At 46.4% G+C, this 18,361-nt stretch overlaps 1 protein-coding gene across 5 annotated transcripts; it reads left to right on the forward strand.

Moving 5' to 3' along the window:
- Nucleotides 1-11: 11 nt before the first annotated feature.
- Nucleotides 12-17,809, forward strand: usp40 (ubiquitin specific peptidase 40). 5 transcript variants are annotated; one of them, XM_028953925.1, is made up of 31 exons: nt 12-644; nt 717-784; nt 1,651-1,764; nt 1,839-2,003; nt 2,487-2,633; nt 3,265-3,408; nt 3,747-3,881; nt 3,965-4,069; nt 4,202-4,309; nt 6,237-6,546; nt 6,622-6,703; nt 9,944-10,115; nt 10,190-10,274; nt 10,392-10,462; nt 12,158-12,516; nt 13,140-13,296; nt 13,435-13,495; nt 13,566-13,619; nt 13,707-13,795; nt 14,168-14,254; nt 14,466-14,502; nt 14,578-14,642; nt 15,397-15,471; nt 15,776-15,863; nt 15,928-16,007; nt 16,080-16,198; nt 16,299-16,364; nt 16,451-16,661; nt 16,832-16,927; nt 17,011-17,105; nt 17,347-17,809. In XM_028953925.1, the coding sequence occupies exons 1-31, from the start codon at nt 449-451 to the stop codon at nt 17,456-17,458; spliced, it is 3,753 nt and encodes a 1,250-aa protein (XP_028809758.1). In that variant the 5' UTR covers nt 12-448; the 3' UTR covers nt 17,459-17,809. The 5 variants fall into 5 exon arrangements, with proteins under 5 accessions (XP_028809758.1, XP_028809759.1, XP_028809755.1 ...); XM_028953926.1 differs by having other exon boundaries at nt 3,747-3,875; XM_028953922.1 differs by having other exon boundaries at nt 14,466-14,642.
- The last annotated feature ends 552 nt before the right edge of the window (nt 17,810-18,361 follow it).

Below are 18,361 nucleotides of genomic sequence, written 5' to 3' on the forward strand. Positions count from 1 at the left end.
TACCACAATGCACCGCGGCGCCTGCCCGCATGAACAACATGGCCGCGCTCTGAAACATCATTGGTTCTGTTCGTTTCGTTTTCTCTGCCTTCTTTTGTGGATTTGCGGTGACCGAGCTGGTGCTGTGTGTCCGGAACCATGTGTTTCTGCTAGCTGCCCCCCGCGCCGATGTTGTCAGCTGGGTGAGGAGGCTACAGCTCGTCCCCAGGTTTGAGCTTCGCGGCCGGCCAGTGATTTGGTCCGAGGTCCGAGGGAAGCGGGCTGCTGGCGGGACCTGCTGTGAGCGATGCTCGTCCCTGCGCAACGCGCTCGTCCCACGCCGAGCCCGGGGGTCGTCAGCAGGGAGCTCGGGAAGACCAAGATGAGATAACGAGAACTGAGCCGCGTCCAGGAGACCACACAGACGAGAAGAGATATCGCGAGATTCAAAGCCACCTAGACGTGCGTCATGTTCGGAAATCTGTTCGAGGGAGAGGAGGAGGGCTTCTCCTCCGAGGCCAGCGGCCGCAGGGTCTTTAAGGGGACGGAGGTCGAGCCGCCGCCACCCCGAGGCGCCCTTCACCTCAGCGGCATCAGGAACCAGGGCGGCACCTGCTACCTCAACTCCCTGATCCAGACCCTGCTCTTCACCCCCGAGTTCAGAGGTCAGCAGCAGCAGAAGCACATTCAGCAAACAAAAAAAACCATATTCAACAAAAATCTCTCTCTCTTCACAGAGGAGCTTTTCAAACTGGGACCAGACGAGCTGGGAGACCTGGCGGAAAAGAACAACCCGGAGGCCAAGGTGGGTGTCTGTTTACCTCTCTCAGCGAATCGTCCTCTTTTAGGACAATGTCCGGTCCTAAAATCTGAGAATGGCCCTCTGGGGCTGTCTGGTGATGGTAGCCCGGCGGGTGAAACCCCACTCACTAAATTCAGGCTGAACCTATGATGAAAATGACACGCCTCTCGCATCTTCTAAAGTGGGACAACTTGAACATTCGGTGGCGGCCCTGCTGTATAGATAAGTTCTATACATGTTCTCCTGCGGGTGGGTGTGCACTGTACCGTGTGTAAGTGTTATATGGTGTGACAATAAAAGCATAATTTGATTTCCTAACACTTTTTAAGCCATTTAACATTTTTAAACTGTGTTACTCATTTGGTGGAAAATATCAGTGAAATATTTACTGAAGTTCAGGTTTACAGTGTAATGGAAGCCGGTGGAGGAGAAGACTGATCGTAAGTCGCTCTGATAAATGCCGTAAAGAAGAGGCATGGCTAGGGGAGTTGCCTCGAATATCACTCATCTTCATAAGATACAGGATACGTCCATAATCGATGCAGTGCAGAACATGACTAATTCTATAATAATGATGTTGCTTGGTGATTTTCTGCCAGCGGTATAAATATTCGCATTAAAAAGTGTAGAGACTGTGGCGGCCTGATCTACAGAGTACACCGCCGCTCCGGGTTGGATGTTACGTAGAAAACCTACAGGATGCATCTATAATTGAGGCCTTGATAATAGTAATTGAATCTTGAGCCCAGTGGAAGTTCAAGCTCTAACGTCCAACCTTTATTCTGAAATGAGTAGTGTGTGTTGCGGTCTGGACACTGGGTCTCTCTGCGGTGCCCTCGTCCAGTGGTTTACAGGGGGTGTGTTTGCAGGTCCGTGTGATTCCGCTGGAACTCCAGAGGCTGTTTGCTCAGCTGCTGCTTGTGGACCAACAGAGCGCCTCCACTGCGGACTTGACCGACAGCTTTGGCTGGACCAACAATGAGGTGTGACGTCGACTTCCAAAAACTCTGGTTTCATCGTGTTTGTTGTGCCTCAGGCTCTATGGTGTCCCCTGCAGGAGAGCAGTCAGCATGATGTTCAGGAGCTCAACCGCATCTTGTTCAGTGCCCTGGAAAGTTCTCTGGTGGGCACGTCAGGCAGCAGCCTCATCCACCGCCTGTACCACGGCACGCTGGTCAACCAGATCGTGTGCAGGGAGTGTGCCAGTGTCAGCGAGAGGCAGGTGTGTATGCAGGGAGAGATCGTATCCAGCTACAAGTTTATAGTGTGTAAATGAAGAATAGTTGAAATGATTATGCATAACATTCTTATAATGAATATCTTCCATTATCAACTCAAATAAAAACGTTACTTCAAATAAATCATATTTGACTCTTTACCTTTTTAATTTATTAATTTATTATGTCAAATGATAGATTTCCATGACATTAAATTGTAATTTTTTTTTGTATGTTATTGAGATGTGCAGCTTTGGCGTCATTCTGAAGTTTGTACATGTGCATGTCGAATTTCTGTTTTTAATGTTGCAGTCAATACTGGATACAAATACGAAACACATCCTTGTAGATCTGTAGTTGCAATTAATTCATAGACGTATTAATAAATGTCTTGTAGTTGAGTACTGTATTACTGAGGAAGTGAACTTGTGACAGGCAGCATGGTTCAATCGTACCCCGTTCCTAACACCCCTCCCTGTGTTGTATAGGAGGACTTTCTGGACCTTACTGTGTTGGTGCGTGGCATGTGTGGCCTGGAGGGGGCGCTGTGGAGCATGTTTGTGGAGGAGGAACTGTTTGAGGGGAGCAACCTGTACCGCTGCAGTAGCTGTGACCATCTGGTCCAAGCTGCCAAGGTTTGTCACACACTCACACATTACACATTCGCACACTGTTGGGGTGGTAGTAGCCTAGCGGGTAACACACTCTCCTATGAACCAGAAGACCCAGGTTCAAATCCCAAGTTGCTCCAAGGGGGGGGACTGTCCCTGTATCTATTGATTGTAAGTCGCTCTGGATAAGGGCGTCTGGTGAATGCTGTAAATGTAAATGATCAGCCAGAACATTAAAGCCAGACGAGGGTCTGAGCAGATCAGAACTGGTGACTACAGAACAGGACGACAACCCGATACCATAGAGCACATTTAGAGTTGTTTTGCAGAAACAGTAAAGCACATTTTATTGTACCTTTAAACAGTCCCTCCAGGAATTGACAATTAACACACATTCAGCCAATCAGCCTGAAGTATTAGCGTTTTGCACACCTTCGTTTTGCTTCATTTAAACGTAATCAGTTTTATTTCTGTGTTAGCCAAGGATCAGCCAAGGATCGTGCTGAACAGTGTTCTGCTGGAAAGTGGCGTGTCCCTTCCTATCACTCTTATTTCAGCAGTTTCACGGCAACTTTCCCAAGAAAAAGACAGCAATGTTTAAAAGTGTCCTAAAATCCTGCAGGGGCACTGTTTCTCTCTCTCTCTCTCTCTCCAGTCTGCCAAGCTGAGAAAGCTGCCGCCATTCCTGACCATGTCACTGCTCAGGTTTAATTTTGACTTTGCCAAGTGCGAACGCTACAAAGAAACCGGTTGCTACACCTTCCCACTCAGCATCAACCTTCGTCCCTTCTGCGAGCAGGTAGGTCCTCAGTCCGAGTGACGGCGGGGAAGATGCGCCATGTGTGGAGAGTGGATGTCACAGCCATGCAGCTGACGTCTGTGGACAACATGGTTCTCCCGTGTATTCACATTCAGTGCAGTGTGCTGAGAAGAACCAGTGGTTTAGCAGTGAACCTTTCTGTGGTCTCCATATTTCTAGTTGGTGTTAGTACTTGTCTGGGGTATGAAAATGAGATTGACTGTAGTATCAAAAGGAATTTTTATTTTGGACTAAATGTTTGGATGCAAAAATATAAATCCTGTGTAATGAAAATGATCCAGTTTAAGTGCTGCTTTTCCCAATGTCAATGTCCTCAGACCAGCGCGCCCGACTCCGACTACCAGTACGAGCTCTTCTCAGTCATCATACACAAGGGTGGTTGCTACGGTGGACACTACCACGTCTATGTGAAAGACATCGACCAGCTGGGACACTGGGAGCCTGCAGTGAGTGTGTGTGCGAGACACCGAGAGCAAATCCCATTTATCTGAGACACCATAGTCACTGTCACTCTTAATGGTTTCTATTTGATCAGGAAGAGGAGGGAAAAACCAAGACCCAGAAGAAGGAAGCGAGAGTCTGTGAACAATCACTGGAGACAGATGATCCATTGTCTCTCTTCAAAGCCATACTGACTCAGGTACGTACAGTCTTCACCCGCCCCAGAGCGACCGCTCTGACCTCGCCCATACAGCGCAGCACATATCTCCACTATTTACATAAACTGACATGGTGTCTCCAGGCTGACTGACAAAAAAAATTCTTGTTTTAGGAAAAATCCACAAGTGTTCTCGTGGACCAGCTGGGTCAGAGACTGATGGACAAGATCGGCTTGTCTTGGAATAAGAAATTTCGGAAACAGTATGGACCCATTGGGAAGGTTGGTTTTTGGTTTTGCCTTTTATATACAACAACTAGATATCACAATTTGCTTATTAGTTGAAAGTGACGTGATTGACATTGTGAAACACTGCAGCACAGCAAACGGTGACACAATGAAATGTGTCCTCTGCTTTTAACCCATTAGTGGGCAGCAGTGTGTGGGAACAGTGCATTGCTCAGTGGCACCTCATTGGCACTTTGGCGGGTCTGGATTCAAACTGGCAACCATCTTATTACGGGGCCACTTCCTTATCCGCTAGGCCACTACTGCCCCACAAATTATTAAACGAAGTTATTCAATATTCAATTCAATATTTTTATTAGTCACATACAAAGTTATAACATTATGACACAGTGAAATGCACCCTGAACCACTCTGTTTTCATTGTGCTTTGTTAAGTAATAGTTAAATAAAAAAGAATAAAGGGGAATAAGGCTAGTACAAATGAGTAAAAAAAGTAGGCAAGCTATAATGCAAGCCTGATATTATGGTCATTGAGAACATGTGACAGTAGACACCATGGGTAGTGGATATGTATTCTGCTAAAGTTCATGGTGTATAGATTGTGCAGTGACCGGTGTAACAGTACAGATTGCACTAAACAACAGTGAAGATTCAGATGGTCTGGTTGGGAGTTGTAAGGTGGTGGTGGCATGTCCTGGTTCAGCATCCTGATGGCCTGAGGATAGTCCTGGCCATTGATAGTCCTTGGCTGATTTTAGGTTCTGGATCAAGCTGCTGTTGGGGTGTGTTTGTCCTTTAATATGGCCCTGGTCCTGCATCTCTTGGTGTAAATCCCCTGCTAAGATGGAAGAGGTGACCTGCAGCAGCGTTCCGCCACATGGATCACCCTCTGTATGGCTTTGTGATCCTGTCACCAAACCATGAAGTGGGGCTCTGTGTCAGGATGCTCTCCACAGCGGCAGTATAGAAAGTCTTTAGGGTGTCTGGAGACACTCTGAACTTCCTCAAATGTCTCAGGTGGTACAGGTGCTGTTTAACCCTTTTGGATCTGATCCTGGATGTGTTAAGACCATGTCAGGTCCTCTGAGATGTGGACACTCAGGTACTTGAAGCTGCTCACCCTCTCCACTGGATTCCCACTGATGTTCGGAGGCTTGTAGTCCAGTTGTTGTCACCTGCGGAAGTCCAACACCGCAGTGAACTGTGTACACACCCATGCTAAGCTGTGTTGAGGGTGAACACCCACACTCACAATCTTCTGTCAGCTTCTATCTCCTTTGGTGGCCTAGCGGTTAAGGAAGCGGCCCTGTAATCAGAAGGTTGCCGGCTCGAATCCCGATCCGCCACTGAGCAAAGCACCGTCCCCACACACTGCTCCCCGGGCGCCTGTCATGGTGACCACTGCTCACTCAGGGTGATGGGTTAAATGCAGAGGACAAATTTCACTGTGTGCACCGTGTGCTGTGCTGCTCTGTATCACATGTGACAATCACTTCACTTTAGTCCGCTGGCAACTAGTGTTGAATGCTGAATGCACATGGCTGAGGTTGGGGAGCAGGACGTGGGAGATGGTGTCCTCTGTAGACCTGTTGTAGACCTCTGCACTTTGCCTATGTTTACTGGTCTCGGGTATCTGGACGATGGTGGACTGTTTAAAGCACGTGGGGTGGTCAACATAACGTCACGGTCATGGCCACCAGCAGGGTACAGCGTGTGGCTGTGTATTGTCTCTGACTGCCACGATTGGTCAGGCTTAAAAGTGTTGCATAATTGTAGGTTATTAAGCCTGATGATGCCTGGGCATGAAATAAAAAGGGAAACTAGATAAAAAGGTGCCCACTCTGCATGGAACAGTATGGAAGGCATCTGATAACAGAAGAACTTTACTTCCATCTTCTTTTTAGATCTAGTTAATTAGATAAAGTGTTACGTTGTCAGACTCTTTTTCTTTTTATTCCAGTTTCTGCAGGACCACCCAGATGTTTTCCTGCTGGTGTCCAATGGGACACGTGTGACCCTTAAGGTGACCTCTCCAGCAGTAAGCTCAGCTACCACACCAGAAGAAAGCGCTCTGAGTAATGCAGAGGCTGACCAGAATGGGCATGAGGGTGGAGTTGGACGGGGCACCTCAGACTGCAGCCACTGGTTCGACCTGAATGACTCTGCGGTCACCGCCATCCGAGCTGCTGACATCGAGAAGCAGTTTGGTGGGAAGGAGAGTGCCTACATGCTGTTCTACCGCAGAACCAGCCTGCAGAGGCCATCGGAGGGTATGCAGTCCAGAAAAAAGGAGGCTTGCGGCCTTTGTTTTGGGGGGTAAATGCTCTTTATGTCTGTCTGTGCAGCGTTTGGGGATGCAGGGTATGGAGTTCCACCACACTTGCTACAAATGGCCAACGAGGAGAACAGAAAATTGCAAAAGAAAAGGTGAGTGTGGGCTGGCATACATTACAATGCAAATAGAATTCTACTTAAATTGCCAAATGATCTCTAGAATGGAGACTTGTCTGTGATACTGGGAATTAAAAAAAGCAGATGTTGATAATACAAGGTCTGGACACGTCTCAGTTTAATTTAACACGTCAGATTCTGCACAGCTCTGTAGTCTCTTCCTTTTACAAAAGGATGAAGGGATTAATTACGTTATTTTGAGAAAGCTATTGTCGTTAGACATTTATAAGATATATATTATTTTTCACCTCGCTGGTGTTGAAAGATTGAGATTTTCTAGGGATTTTACCCTAGAAATGGAGAAATAGAGACAGCACTGGGTTTTTGATTGGCTAAGGGTGTCACACTCTGGGTTAAATTACAGTTATTATTAATTAACAATTAACTCTTAATTTAAACTACAGACAAAGTACTAGAACCAATGTGGAACTAGCTGAAATTATATTGAAATAAAATAAAGGATACTTTGGACATGGACATTCATATGCTTTACTTTTGCATTTAAGTGTATGGTGGCAAGAAAGTGTATGTGAACCCTTTTTAATTTCATGATTTTCTGTATTAATCATAAAAATTGCAATCAAATTTTCATCGAAGTCAAGGGTAGTAACAAATTAAATAATAACACAAGTTGTCCTTATTAAGAATTGTCCTTGAAATTAACCCCTGGCATCAATAACCTCCTGTATCTGTGGACCAGACCTTCCTTTTTTTTTTTTTTTTTTTTTCCTCTACAGCCATTCTGTTGTGGACTTGCTTCCATGTTTTGTGTCATTGTCCTGTTGTGTCATCTAACTTCTATTTTGGAATTCATCTTCACCTTAATGATCAGGTCCTGGTGCAGCAAATCAGGTTAATTTTTTTTATACCAGATGTTGAGCTGCATGATCCTCCTATGCAGTTGTGGCCTAGCGGTTGAGTAAGCGGCCCCCTAATCAGAAGGTTGCCGGTCTGAATCCCGACCTGCCAAAGTTCCACTGAGGTGCCATATAATCTTAGTTTCATCAGGCAATTAATGTGTTAATGTGCATTTTTACAAACTTCAAGCATGCAGCAATGTCCTTTTTAGTAAGAAAATGCTTCCTTTGTTGTGTCCTGCCAGAGACACCCTGTTTGTTCAATGTTATACATGCTGTAGATGAATGAACACCAGTTCCAATTATACATTCAAACCTCTGGCTTTCACTCTGGGCTGTTTCTTTGTCATTGATGAGTCTTCGTTGTGCTCTTGGGGTCCTTTGATTTGGCCCCAGTTCTTGATAGAGCAGCTACAGTGTCTCCATTTGTAGATTGTTGGCCTGTACACTTGTGAATTTACTTTGTAACTCTTTCCAGCTTTACGTAGATTTATGTAAATTCTTGATGGTAGATCCTCTGAAAGCTCCACCTGGCACTGGTGCACCGTGAACATGCTGCAAGTGCATTGCCCCGTACCACCTATGTGTCTCTAATTACCAACCAACCAAGTTTATTTGTAAAGCACTTCAGTCCTAGGACCCAAAGTGCTGTACAGAGAATTGAAAGATTTTACAGTGTGTCAAAAACCAAAGACTTAAAATGAACTTACAGGGGCAAGTCAATCCACAGTCTCTGATCTGAAGCAGCAAAGGTGCGATCCCAGCAACTGACCAGTTGACCTTAGAGACCAGGAGGGTGTGTAAGGCTGTAAGAGCTCAGAGAGGTGGGGAGGGGAAGACCATTAAGAGCCATAAAAGCAAATAAGACATTTTCTAAATGAATCCTAAAATGAACACGTAAGAAATGAAGCGTGGATAAAACCAGCACGATGCACCAACCCCCATGAAAAGCACATTGCAGTAATCAATCCAGGTGGTAATGAAAGCATGGATTAGTCTCAAAGTGCTGCTTGATTTTACTAAACTGTGTGAACTGGAAGAAGGTAGATTTGATCACAATTTGGCAGTCAAACTTAAGGTCAGCATCCACCTTTACCCCTAAATTAGAGACTGTTGGCCTAATATATTGAGGCTTAACTCAAGGTTTGAGGTGTCGGTGGAACACCAAAAGACCATTACCTCTGTCTTATCATCATTACATTTTAAAAAGATTTTAAAAAACAGCCAGGCCCTTAAGATTTGAGTAAAGGCGATATAGAGGGATATAGATCTAACCAGAAGATATATAGATATAACCAGTTTAAGAACACAAGGGGAAAGTACAGTGTCCAGTACAGTCTGGCAGGTGGGATAAAACCAAGAGCTCATCTCCTCAGTTTCACTTTATAAAAACGGAGTTCTAAAACTGAGTTCTAAGATCAAGATCCAGTGTGTGTCCATGTTCATGAGTTGGAACAGACACATTACATAAAATGGGCATATAAGGACAACACGTGAATATTAAAATCCTCAACAATAAGAACTCGATCATAACAAGGCAGAAGATCAGCTAACAAGTCTGCAAAGCCATTCAAAAAAGGCTTATTATATTTAGCAGGTGGTTAAATCACTGCACACAGCACAGTGTGCGAGCAGAGCAGTTCCACAAACTCAACTCAAAGCTGGTCAATGAAGATGCTTCATTCCTCCTCCTCGAAGCCAAAGTGAAGTGATTCACAATGACAAACATTGCAGCACAGCACACGGTGACACACAGCGACCATCACCCTAAGTGAGCAGTGGGCAACCATGAAAGACGGTGCTTTTGCTCAGTGGCATTTTGGTGACTCGAGATTCGAACCGACAACCTTCTGACTGGCCACCACTGCCCCCTCACTAGTGATCTAGCGTTCTCTGAGATTGGTGGATCCACGTCTTTTGAGGTCCTGGAAGCGCATCTCCGGTTCAGCAGATTGAGTGGATTAGTCCTGCGCCAGTGGGGAGGAGGAGAGCCGGGCCCACCAGCCAGGAGTAGACAGGCTCCAGCAGGCGAGGGGAATACGTAGACAAGGCAGCTTTTCACATTCCCACAGGAGAGGTGCGGAAGTGCATTCCAAAGAAACTTTTAGCCTCACTAACTGACCACTAAGTTTACTTTGGCCAGGGAGGTGGACTCTCCAAGAGAAGCAAAGGCGACTGGGGCGTCTTTCACGGAAAACCGAAGGTCAAGCGGTGTTTTTACAGAGTAGACATTTCCAATGAATCCCAGCAGAAGCAAACGGAGCATTAACACTGTCACCAAGTTAATCGTATTGGCTTCTTGTAAAAGTGAATGATTGCTAGGACTGACACAGTAGGTAATATTCTGTGCTTTTTGTAGAGAGGAGTTTGAAACCAGCAGTAACAGTGTTGAGGTGCGTCTGCATCTCGCTCCTCACTACCAGCTCATTGACTGTGCGCTGCACGCCGTGGGAGATGCTGCCAGCGCGGTCATCACCGTCGACTTTGACCGCCGCAAAACTGTGGGAGACCTGCGTCTGGCCGTCTACCAGGTGACGTGTCACGTCTCTTTTTATAAATCAGCCGCCGAGTCAAACGATGCCTGACCTCCTGCCAATGTGCGCAGATGCAGGAGCTGTGGGAGGGCGATATGGCTCTGACTGCGGCCAAGAGTCTCCCTGCCGGTCTGCACCTGTACCAAACTCTCACAGGTCGCCAGTGCACCACTTGGATTTATTCCTTATTCATTTACTCAGTGATGAGTTGTTACCGTTTTCTTGCTTTCACTTGAATGACCGCAAGCTGCCTCTTTTTGTGTGTGTTTGTAGATGACCAGCAGTCTCTCTACAGTGCCGGTGTCTACACCGGCTCTGACCTGTTCGTGTGGAACGGGAAAGAGGTGAGGAACATATGCGTGAGGTGATTTTCACGTCTATAATAAATGAGCAGATCTGCCTTTTGACCATCTAATGGTCTACGTCATCCAAGCGAGTGGACCATGGCACCACCCTGACCCCGCGGCACCCTGTGCGCAAGGAGGCGGGCGATCCGGGATCCATGCTAGGCTAAATGCTAACCACATTCGTTTATTGTGCTCTTTGGACAATAAACCTGACTACCTCAGACTACTTCTAACCTCCCGGGAAGAGAGAAGACATTGCTGCGTTCTTATCTTCACCGAAATTTGGCTGCACGATGGGAACACTGATTCCGCTCTCCAGCTAGACAGAGATTCCTGTGTTCTGCTCATCTCTGTGCACTGTTCGGAGCTCCTAGAGGTTTTAGCAGTCAGACGTAGACCGTGATCATCATTGCAGTATACATCCTGCCTAGCGCTAGCAATAATGCTAAAGCTAGAACTCTACAACATCATCAGCAACCTACAGATAGTCTACCCCGACGGCTTCTTCATAGTACCTGAAAATGTCAAACCAGCAACCTTCTGATTATGGGGCCGCTTCCTTAACCGCTAGGCCACCACTGCATAGGAAGAACATGCAGCTCAAGGACCGAGTTTGTGATGATGCATGGTGGACAGAAGCTACATCGATCCATACTCCCTGTCTGTGCTCATATTACTAAGGCCCCATTAACAAGAGAAGGTTTTTCTTAGAAAATGGGAAGTTGATTTTGCCAAAATAGGACTCAAACCATGAATACATGAATTTCACTCTGGTGTAGTTTTTCTTACATAAGTCATAAGGTCATAAGCGGTTTGAACATTCTCAGCGACTGTGCTGTTCTGACCTTGAGGGGAAATTAATTCCACCACCGAGGGGCCAAGACAGAGAAGTGTTTAGATGAGTGTCTTCCTCGTACCTTCAATGGTGGAGGGAACAGGCTAGCAGGCATTCAGAGGTAGACCTGCTAAAAGGGAGTTCCAGTAATCCAGTCGTGACATTACTAGGGACTGAAAGTATCTGGATGGCCTGTGTTGATAGATAAGGGTGGATATGGCTGATGTTGTAGAGAAGGAAAAAGATTGGTGATGTGAGTAGAGAAGGAGAATTGGTTGTCTATAGATACTCCAGGGTTGCGTGCAGTTGCTGAAGGAGATAGCTACGAGTTTTTCAGGTAGATGGCAAGATATTGATGTGAATCTACTAAAATGAATATTTGTTTCATTTTGGTTTGATTTAGTTTTAGATGATTGGCTGCCATCCAAGATGAAATATCACGTTAGACATGCAGAGATTTTGGAAGTGACGTACATCTGAGGAAGGAAAAGAGAGGTGTTGGGTCGTGGAGTCTTTGGCACTGGTACCACACAAGAGGTTTTCCAGAGCTCTGGAACTCTCCCCAGCCACAGACTCAGGTCTAAAATGTGCTCCATCACCACACACAGTTGATCTGAGCAGGACCTGATGACCCTTGAGCTGATGCCATCTGGCCCCGCTGCCTTTTTGGCTTTTATCCTCCTCCATTAGTGAAGTGATTGTCAATATGATACACAGCAATCACAGCACATGGTGCACACAAAAATTCGCTTTGCTTTTAACCCCTTTTTTCTGTAAATTGTAAGTTCAATCTTATCAAAATAATCATGTCACCTGAAGCCAGCAAATAGCCTCATTTTCCTGTGACACTTTCTCAGGTGGGAGGAGTCGCTGTTCACACCGGTCCTGAATGGGAGCCTGTGTTGCTGACTGTGGTCCGGCCATCAGATGACGAGCTGGAGGTCCCGGGAGGAGCCTCCGCGGCTACTGACAGCTTGGGGATGGTACGCTCCATGCGGGGCTTTGCCAGTGGGGCCACACTGGGGATGGTACGACAGGCCCTGGGTCCCGAGGAGGCGCTGCTGTGTCAGGAGACGAGTCAACCGGGAGCTGGTGGAGGTGGCGCCAGTGGCTGGAGAGTGTTCCCCCCACAGGACATGGAGAGAACCCTGAGGGAGCTGCAGATCAGGGACGGTGATGCACTGCTGCTGGTGGAACCACACACAGTCAACAGCAGGTAACTCATATACACACATACGGTACTGTCCAAAAGTCTGGACACGCCTTCTCATTCAACGTGTTTTCTTTATTTTCATGACCATTTACGTTGGTAGATTCTCACTGAAGGCACCAAAACTATGAATGAAAAGAAACTAGAATATAAAACATGTTTTCAGTTATTTCACCTTTTCTTGTTAAGTACAGAACTCCACATGTGTTCATTCATAGTTTTGATGCCTTCAGTGAGAATCGACTCGAACGCAGCGACAAATGCAGTAAAACAAGTTCAACAGAAGGGCTCCATTGGCAATTTCCAGGAATCCTGCAACACAACCCAAACACAGAACAAAAACACACCAAAACAGCAGAACGTAACAGTCGTTTTTTTGGGGGGTCTGGGTAGGGACCCCTTTGCCAGTCGGGGTGAGAAAATGACACTGATTAGTCCGCCGCTCTTTTCCATGGCCGCTCTGTGATTAACACCCGCTGCCGCTGCCACTGGCGCTGTACTCAGACTAGCCGCCAGTCTTTTTAACTAGAAAACCAGCAAGCAACGTCTTTATGATAATTGATTGAAAATTGTTTACATCTGCATTGCTGTGCATTGATTATGAGAATAATTTCAACTTCCTACTACAGCATTTTCAGTCTCAGTGGAGATATGGTGACCGTGACCACGCCCTCTGACTGCCGATGGCTGCTGGTAAATTTCAGAGAAGGGGAGGCTGAAGGAGGGGAGGAGGAGGAGGAAGAGGAGAGAAGGAAGAAGGGGAGGGTACCTGCCTCAGGAAATATGGTGAGTAGCACACATGCATCTGGGTAATCTATGGCCATATGAATGGAACTGGAATGTTGCACAGAATAGTGGAGATTGGAAATGTTAAATCATGGCAACCTGTGTGTGTGTGTGTGTGTGTGTGTGTGTGTGTCCCAGCTGCTGTCTGAAGTGAAGCTGAAGGCAATAGAGGAACTGCAGTTGCAGGAGGAGCTGAAAGGTAAAGTCCAGCATTGCATCACACACTCATGTATTCACACACTTAAACTGGCTCGACTTTCCCTTTGTAGGAGTGGAGTGTTGCTTGAGACAGATTGATCGCTCAGGGAAACTCCTGCCTCCAGGTGAGACATGAATGGACAAACGCGCACACAGATAAACTGGTGGACAGGAAGTGAGCCCATTGTGTTTGTGTGTGTGTGTGTGTGCAGTTTGTGAGGAAGTGACTGTACGGGATGCAGGTATTAGGCTGATGACCTGTCTCTCTCTGTGTGTGGGACCTGCTCCCAACCCCAACCAGGTCAGTTTGTCCCTCTGCCTGATAAATCATTGATCAATGTCGTATTCAGTCCATCTTTTTGATGTGAATGTGGCATGCCTACCCACTATGCATCATGATCCCAGGATTAATGTCGAGTTGGACCCATTTTGCTGCCAAACCAGTGTGTCTGTCAGTAGCAGATCAAAAATCTGATATTCATTCATGCATGATATTGACTTCTCCATTCAGTAGTGCCCCACCTTGTACCCTCCTGTCAGTAGTGACCATAATTAGGAGTACCGTGCGGTTATGAATAGTGAGTGGGTGAATTCAGTACATCAATAACCCTTTACCTTAAAGCACAGTCTGTAAACGAAGCGTGTAGTGGTGATTATTTCCTCCGTTCTGCAGCTGTTCCTCTACTTCAGCGTTGGCACGATACCTTCCGCTGGCACGGAGATGGAAATCATTGTGGATAAGATGCTCACAGTGAAGGAGGTGTGTGTGTGTGTGTGTGTGTGTCCTAGTAAATTGGTGCTATTCTTCTTATTCTTCTTATTATATAAGGGGCAGTGGTGGTGACAAATGTATTACTGAGCTGTTCGTATTGCATCCGTTATGTCTGAGTTGAGTTTGTGATAAACTGGCAGTGTCTTCAGTGACAGATTTCAGTTAATCCAGAAATTTCTGCTGTGATGTGTGTTCCCAGTGTCTGAAGGAAATGCAGAGGCGAGTGGGACTGGAGGGTGAGTCCCTCACTGAATGGGGTGAGTTGCTTTGTTCACGTATGTTGTGTCTCAGTTCATTGTGCACATGTGTAGGGGAGGCGTGGCACCTGCGGCGGATGGACTGGTGTGAGGAGGTTGGAGATGCCCTGATGGATGAGGTGAGGGGGGATTGCATGATTTCTACATTGTGTTTATCCTGTCAGTGTAATCTGTCCATGCCCGCTTCAAATCATCCCATCCCAAGTTAGGGGATAGTGACGGCCATTCCAGAACTTTCTCCTTCTTCCTCTGCCTTTGTAGCTTTCAAACTTTTAATTTGTCTTGTTGGAATATCCAACCCCTCGTAACTTCAACTTTGTGACTGTGAGTGCAGTAAGGGCTTCTTCCTCATCACCCTGCCATACAGACGGTTTTTATGTAAATAGTATTGAACCAACAATCTTTATTTTCAGATCTTTCGAGTTGCTTTGAGGATCCCATGGTCACTCCCACGGTCACTCTTCAGTGGAGAGTCAAATAGAAGCACAACTTGCAATTGGCCACATGAAATAGCTTTAATACACATTTAAAACCTGTCTATGAAGTTTAAGGCTCAATGTGAGGTTGCAAGTGATCCGTATTGAGCAGTTATATGGCTTTCCACATTTTTGCACAGCCACTTATTCATATTTGATTTGATTTCATACATTTAAATACTGTGCCACTAAGAATCTAATCAGGTGGAAAAGACAGGCATACCACTGCCATCCTTTTTGGTGAAAGTCAAAAGTAATATGCGGGCTGAGAAGGGTTTATAAATGGGTTCATGTGACAGCAGCACTTGTTCCTCTTACTTGTGTGGTGGTTGGTCCTTGCGGTGAAACACACCCATTCTACTGCTTTACAATGACCCAAACGGCTTTATTTCCTCAGAATGCCACTCTCCCTGAGGCCAAAGTGTGCCACGGTGACACGTTGGTGTTGACACCAGGTCAGCTCCCACCAAAGGTACCTGCTAACCGCCTTTCCTTGTTTCCAGTAAGGTGCAGAGATCCACATTCTCTGCTCAGAATCATTTAGAATTCTGATTGTAACATCACAGAAGTCACCATTTCTGGAATGCAGATTTGTCATTGCACAACATGCTGTTCATTTCTCCAGTGTAGACAGGACATTCATCTAGATAGCCGATGAAATGATCATTATTACAGCTACTCTCTGCTTACTCCCGGTTCATCACCTGCAGTAGCGTTGAGCATCTAGTTTAGGTTTGGAGCCCTGATCTCAGTGTCGTCATCTTCGACTCTCGCAGGGTTACCTGAAGCTGTCGGTGTGGAGTTACGGGGATTTGCAGCCCGAGCTGAACCACGTTCTTGAAGGCCAGGAAGTGGTGATGGAAGGTGAGGTGTGTCATGTGATTGCAGGTGGATTTATGTTGTGTAATTGAATCTGCGTTTACTGCAGAGTGGTTGGGGGTGGAGCTGTGGCATGTTGGTCAGGTGGAGATATCAGAAGAGGCTTCCCTGGACGATCTGAAGACTCAGGTAATGCATGAATCTGCCAACACTCTGGCTGTGTTTGTAAGGAACATTTGAGCACAGTTCTGTGTGTGACAGGTGATGACACTGCCATCGTTGGAGGGTATATGGTTGCCCACACCAGCATTTCTGCGTGTGTGGTTGCTTGAGAGACGGAAGCTGGGGAAGATCCTGAGCGGGAATCAGCTGAGCCTCAGGTGCATTTACTTCTTCTCGTACGAAACTCTGTCCCTCAATACACACAAGCCAATATCTTGAGGTTTCATTTTGCCTCAATACAACTTCCTCTCCTGACAGGAAGCTTAAGGTGAAGACAGGATCAGAGGTGTGTGTGCAGAGACTCCTGAAGGAGGAAGATCTCGGGTAAGAAGTCCCTGTGCACTTTGCTCTTCAGTAAGGCTGAAACCGCAGTGCATGGTTTGATGTGGATCATCTTCACTCATCCTCAGGCCTAGAGACCTCCTGCTGCGGGTACAGATGGGCGTGCCAGGGGAGCGCCAGTACTACCCCTGGGAGGAGCTGGTTTGGGAGGCTGGTTGTGACTCCTCCCCCAGGAGTCTCCGCCTCACCCTGGCTTCACACTACGGCCTCTCCCCTGACAACCTGCTATTGGCCAAACGCTTTCCAGAGAGCCACTCCTGGATGCCCATGTCCTCATGGGTGAGTTAGTCCTGGGTGGAATTTCAAACCCGGGTCTCAGACATTCTGTCCTATTTAATGTCATTTCATGCTGTTTATATGTTGAGACCTGTGTGAAGCGCATTGCTAGCTGTAGAATAGACTGGAATTCCGGTTTTACCACTCTAATCTAATCTTGGTGGCCACATTAGACCCAACAAGTCTCAAAGCGGAAGAAGAAGAAAAAGAATGATAACCTCCAGGGTGCACCTTTTTACCTGAAAGATGGTGACATCATTGGTGTGAAGGTAAGAGGAGCTGATGTTAGTTCAGCTGATGTCAGTCATGGATGATCCAACTGAAGCCACATCTGGTGTTGTGTGCATCTCAGAACCTGCTGGTGGACAGTAACAGGGACTTCAGCACACTGGACGATGAGCTGGGACTACACAAAATGAGAGAGGAGGAAGCAAACCACAGAAAAATGTGAGTCCAGGGTTCCGTGCCATTATGTGCATCTGGTTTATGGGATCTGGCCCGTCCTGGGTCATTAGGTGCAATTAGTCACATCATCTGAGCCTCTTTTCCATAGTTGTCTCTGTCATCGTTTTCAACTTTGCTATAATTCATATTTAATCTTAAGAGTTAATTGTGATTATTCATTTATTACATATTTTAATAACTATTGTGACCATGGTGACTGTATTGCATTTGTTCTATACACCAGGTGTCAAAGTTCAGGCCAGGAGTCCAATCAGGACACAGTGAGAAAGGCAGGTCCTGGAAGGAACAGGAAACCAGAGGTCGCCTTGTCAATCAATGTGGGCATGTTCAGATAACCCCGCCCCCACACATGCACAAGGGACACCATCCCGATCCGGGGTCACATGGTCAGCCTCAGATGGTGGCCTGCTCTCAGACCATAAACTATGCAAGACTCAACCCATCTTCTCTCACAGGCATCACAATCATCACTCGTTTCCCGCTGAAGGAGGAAATTCCTCTGCCTTGTGACTGATTCAGGTCGTTTACTTGTGATGCCTTAACGCGGTGGAGTTCGGTTTCTACCTCCTGCCTGCACCCATCTACACACGTTTCGCACAGAGAACTTGCTTTTTGTTGATTCGACCATGTTTGATTCTTTTTTTTATGATAACTGATTAAAGGTTACCCAGGGAATAATACAGTCATTACGGGGGTGCTGTCTGTCTGCTCCAAATCTCCTTCATTTTCTCTGCCTGTTTTCTCTTTGATTTTATGCAGAATAAACCAGGGATACGAATAAACTGCCTGCAGTCACATGCTGCATACATGCTGCATACATGCAGGGTCAATAGCCGACAAACCATCAAAGCTGAAGCTAACTTGACTCTACAGCCTGGCGCACGAGACGGAAGAATACATGAAATGTGCTTGAATCATGACGGCTGAATGTTCCCATATTTCCATATCTAGCAACAGCTGAACAGCAGGGTGAGCGCTGCCCAAAGCTGCCGATTATTTGACTTCACTTTCGGTTTATCTGGTGATTCTGAGGATGAATTGGTAACTAGGAGCAGGTTCTGGAATACATTTGCAGCAAATCATAAGCACCTGAGATGAGCGGTGGGAGGACATTTTCCATGTGTTGTAGACTGGTAGAACATGGAGAAGGTCCACCTTCTCAGAGGTAGACAGAAGGACCTAAACCAGTCCAGTCCAGTCTGTTGTGCAGGACATTTGACCTGAAGAGGTGAGGGTCT

Source organism: Denticeps clupeoides, chromosome 15 (assembly GCF_900700375.1).
Source record: "Denticeps clupeoides chromosome 15, fDenClu1.1, whole genome shotgun sequence".
NCBI classification, from domain to species: Eukaryota; Metazoa; Chordata; class Actinopteri; order Clupeiformes; family Denticipitidae; genus Denticeps; species Denticeps clupeoides.

What these genes read in the sequence shown, in the direction of transcription:
- usp40 (XM_028953922.1), top strand. Translation starts at nt 449, where the DNA reads ATGTTCGGAAATCTGTTCGAGGGAGAGGAGGAGGGCTTCTCCTCCGAG. An exon ending in GTTGCAGGAGGAGCTGAAAG is followed by an intron (nt 13,496 to 13,565) that starts GTAAAGTCCAGC and finishes TTCCCTTTGTAG; the next exon opens with GAGTGGAGTGTTGCTTGAGA. An exon ending in GGATGCCCATGTCCTCATGG is followed by an intron (nt 16,662 to 16,831) that starts GTGAGTTAGTCC and finishes TGGCCACATTAG; the next exon opens with ACCCAACAAGTCTCAAAGCG.